Raw genomic sequence first — 2,979 nt, 5'->3', positions numbered from 1 at the left:
GTCGTGTACCTATATTTGAGTCCTTTCCGCTCTGTTCAGTGGTAGGCTCGATATCCCGGTTTGAAAAACCCTCATTCGATTTCAAAAATCGCTTATGCTCAGAATGCTGTGCCATTCTCTACATTGGAACGTGTTCCGACTCCAACCGGTTCCATCTTTGAGGTCCGTCCTGATTAGATTGGGCTGTCTTGTTTGAGAATTGCAGTGTGCAGAATGAACTGAATGCTGTGTTTTGGGCTGTATGCAGATCAATCCCCAACAGAGTAAGGGCTGTGTGTCTAAGAATCAGGCAGTGGGTTGCTTGGGTTGTTTCGGTTGTTAGCTGTTTAAGTTATCTGATTATTACAGTGCAAGTGTTCAATTTTCAGACAACCAATCAATTCCATTTACATTGAGGTGTAACATGATGAGATGCGATGCAATGCATGAAATGTGTAAATGTAAACACTTTTTCAGATAAAAAGTTCGTTTCGTTTCATTTCATTATCTTTTTCAAATGTACAAGCTTTGGAAACAAAACCTGCCTGTGGCAGTACAAGGTAATCTATCTACCAACCAAAAAGAAAAGTACAAGGAAAGAAAGAAAAGATAGCAAAAATCTACATCTATGTCAAGCACTCCGAAGGGCCGTCAGTCTGTCCTGGTCCTCTTCCTGGACGAGGGTCCAGGAGCATCAACAGCGTCGTCATCAGAGCCCGAGCTAGAACCGTCTGCGGTCTCCTCCTCCGACGACCCTGCCTCCGCCTCTGACTCCTCGTCGTCGTCATCGTCCGGGACTGGAGCCCGCGAGCTGCTCCCGACGTGAGTACGCCCACCCCTAGTGCGGGGAAATATCCTGCCCTCCTCATCTCTCCCCCGGGCAGGGACAGAAGGTCTGGCTGGAGCACCTCCTGCCATGGGAATCTGGAAGGGAGGCTGAAAAAGCACACAAAAAGTGAAATGCATCAGTATACTGTAGACAGTTTATCAGTGCAGAATGCAGTGTATGGATACAGTGTATGAATGCCGTGAGCAGTTTGTCAGTACAGAGTTTAGTGCAGAATGCAGTGTATGCAGTGCTCAGATACAGTGAGATCAGTGTATCAGGTGTTGTGCCGTGAATCAGATTATGCGAAGCAGTGTATGAATGGTTTGAGGCCAGTGTCAGAAGGACATACCGGTATGCTGTAGACAGCCAGAAGGTCAAATGTCCGCTGGAGCATCCCCATCATCGAGGCATTCATCGCCAACGACTGACGGGTGTACTCAGGAGAAGCCTGCAAAGGTATCAGATGCATTAGTATTCTGTGGAATATCAGTAAACTGAAGTGAGATAACTGTACGAAGTGCAGTGATACATACCGGCGGAAGGTCGGGGATGTCAGTGAACTCATGACCAGCCGGTGGAGGGGCGAAGGGGATCTGATAGGTCGACCCACCCTGCCCCTGGAAAGTCAGTACAGCAGGCAGGGCAGGCCAGCCAGCTCCTCGTCCTCCCCGCGCTCCGCCCCTGCCACAGACTCGGGCCCTCCTCGAAGATCCAGCCCCTGCTCCTGCTCCGGCCCCAGCCGCCGATGCTACAGGCCTGGCCCCCTCTGCTCGACGACCGCTCAAAGGTCGCATCAGGTACGTCCGCACGTACTCCTGATAGTCGCCGGTGCCTCAGAAGCCGGCCTCCTCCCAGCCGATGGAGTAATCATCCAGCTGCTCAGGGGTCAACCCCTCGGTCTCCCTCATCTCTGCAGGAGGGTGAGCCGGGACTATCTGCTCAGGTAACCCGCGGGTCTGGCGTAGAAAACGCTCCCCCAGGTACCAAGCCCGACAGACCGGGCCCTCTAGCAGAATCCGGAAACGCGAGGTCTCCTCAGCACCAGGGAACCGACCCCGCATCGCCGACGGCAAGGAAGCCCATGGCCGCCATGTGATCTGAAAGTAACAGACAGTTTGTTATCTACTGTTATTGAAACATGCAGTGGGAAAGCGAAGCTAAACGAACTGAAAGTAAAGCATACCTCTGTGGGGGTGATGGTGTCGAAGTATCGGCGGAAGAAGCTGAATGTCTCCCGAGGTCGCCGGGTGCATCCCCTGTCAAAGCGACTCGAGAAAGGAACAGCCGGAGGAGGCTCCGCAACTGGTACAGGTGCAAGCCTAGGGAAGTAGGCATAAACCCACAACTGCAAAACAGATGTCAGTATGACCTTCAGATAAAGCAGGGTATACAGAATAAAGCAGAAATGGCAGAGCCGTGTGTTGTGCAGTGTATTGTGTGCAGTGTACAGTGTGAGCAGTGTACAGTCAGTGTAAAACAGAATGTATGTGTGTGCCGTGTGTACAGTATACAGTGAGTGTAAAGCAGACCGCAGTGTGTGCAGTATACAGAGTACAGAAAGTACGAGACAGAAATGAAAAGTGGAGAAGAAATGTACCTCCCAAGCTCGCCAGTAACCTCCGAGCAGCTGGCCGCTGCCGCGAGAAGCCGAGCTCATATATCCGTACAAGGTGGCCAGAGCAGCGCCGCCCCAATCGAAGTGCAGAATATCTCGGACGTCCACCAGTGCACTGAGAAGGCAGAGAGGCACGGTGTTCGCCCGGTCGGCGAAGATAGTAGTCCCGAAAAGGAACATGAGGAAGCCCCGAGCATATCTCTCCACGTCCTCCTCGGTCATCTGAGTCTCCTCCCCCAATGCGGGCAGGACCCTGAACTGTGCCTCGAACCAGGAATAGCGGACGAAGCCTGGGCGAGCTAGCGGAGGGGCCTCCCCCAGTAAATGAACCTGAGCGGCGGTCCACTCATCCATCGCTATGTCGAAGGGGATCGGATCACCCCCTACCCCAATGCCTGTGAGCATCGAGAAGTCATGAGGGGTCATCGTCATATCTCCTGTAGCAGAGAAATGGAAAGAATCGGTGGTGTCCCACCACCTCTCCGCCAAAGCAGCAAGGAGAGGTCTGCATGTGGAGAGCCTAGAGAGCCCTCGGCAGAAGGTGCCGAAGCCCGCT

General features: G+C 52.9%; 1 protein-coding gene across 1 annotated transcript; it reads right to left on the bottom strand.

The window, feature by feature from the left end:
* Window positions 1-545: 545 nt before the first annotated feature.
* Window positions 546-1,487, bottom strand: LOC145795560 (uncharacterized). The gene is made up of 3 exons (XM_082880344.1): window positions 1,342-1,487; window positions 1,158-1,256; window positions 546-915 (listed from the first exon to the last, which is right to left on the bottom strand). The coding sequence occupies exons 2-3, from the start codon at window positions 1,221-1,223 to the stop codon at window positions 631-633; spliced, it is 351 nt and encodes a 116-aa protein (XP_082736470.1). The 5' UTR covers window positions 1,224-1,256; window positions 1,342-1,487; the 3' UTR covers window positions 546-630.
* Between the last annotated feature and the right edge of the window lie 1,492 nt (window positions 1,488-2,979).

This window comes from Camellia sinensis, chromosome 7 (assembly GCF_055761805.1).
Source record: "Camellia sinensis isolate YWXY chromosome 7, ASM5576180v1, whole genome shotgun sequence".
Taxonomy (NCBI): Eukaryota; Viridiplantae; Streptophyta; class Magnoliopsida; order Ericales; family Theaceae; genus Camellia; species Camellia sinensis.
Note: the sequence above shows the minus strand (reverse complement) of the source record. Positions and strands in the feature narration are given on the sequence as shown.

Bases quoted from the DNA above. Each gene is read 5' to 3' on its own strand.
- LOC145795560 (XM_082880344.1), bottom strand. From the start codon at position 1,223: ATGAATGCCTCGATGATGGGGATGCTCCAGCGGACATTTGACCTTCTG. The intron at 916-1,157 runs GTATGTCCTTCT...GTGCTTTTTCAG, and splicing joins TGGCTGTCTACAGCATACCG to CCTCCCTTCCAGATTCCCAT.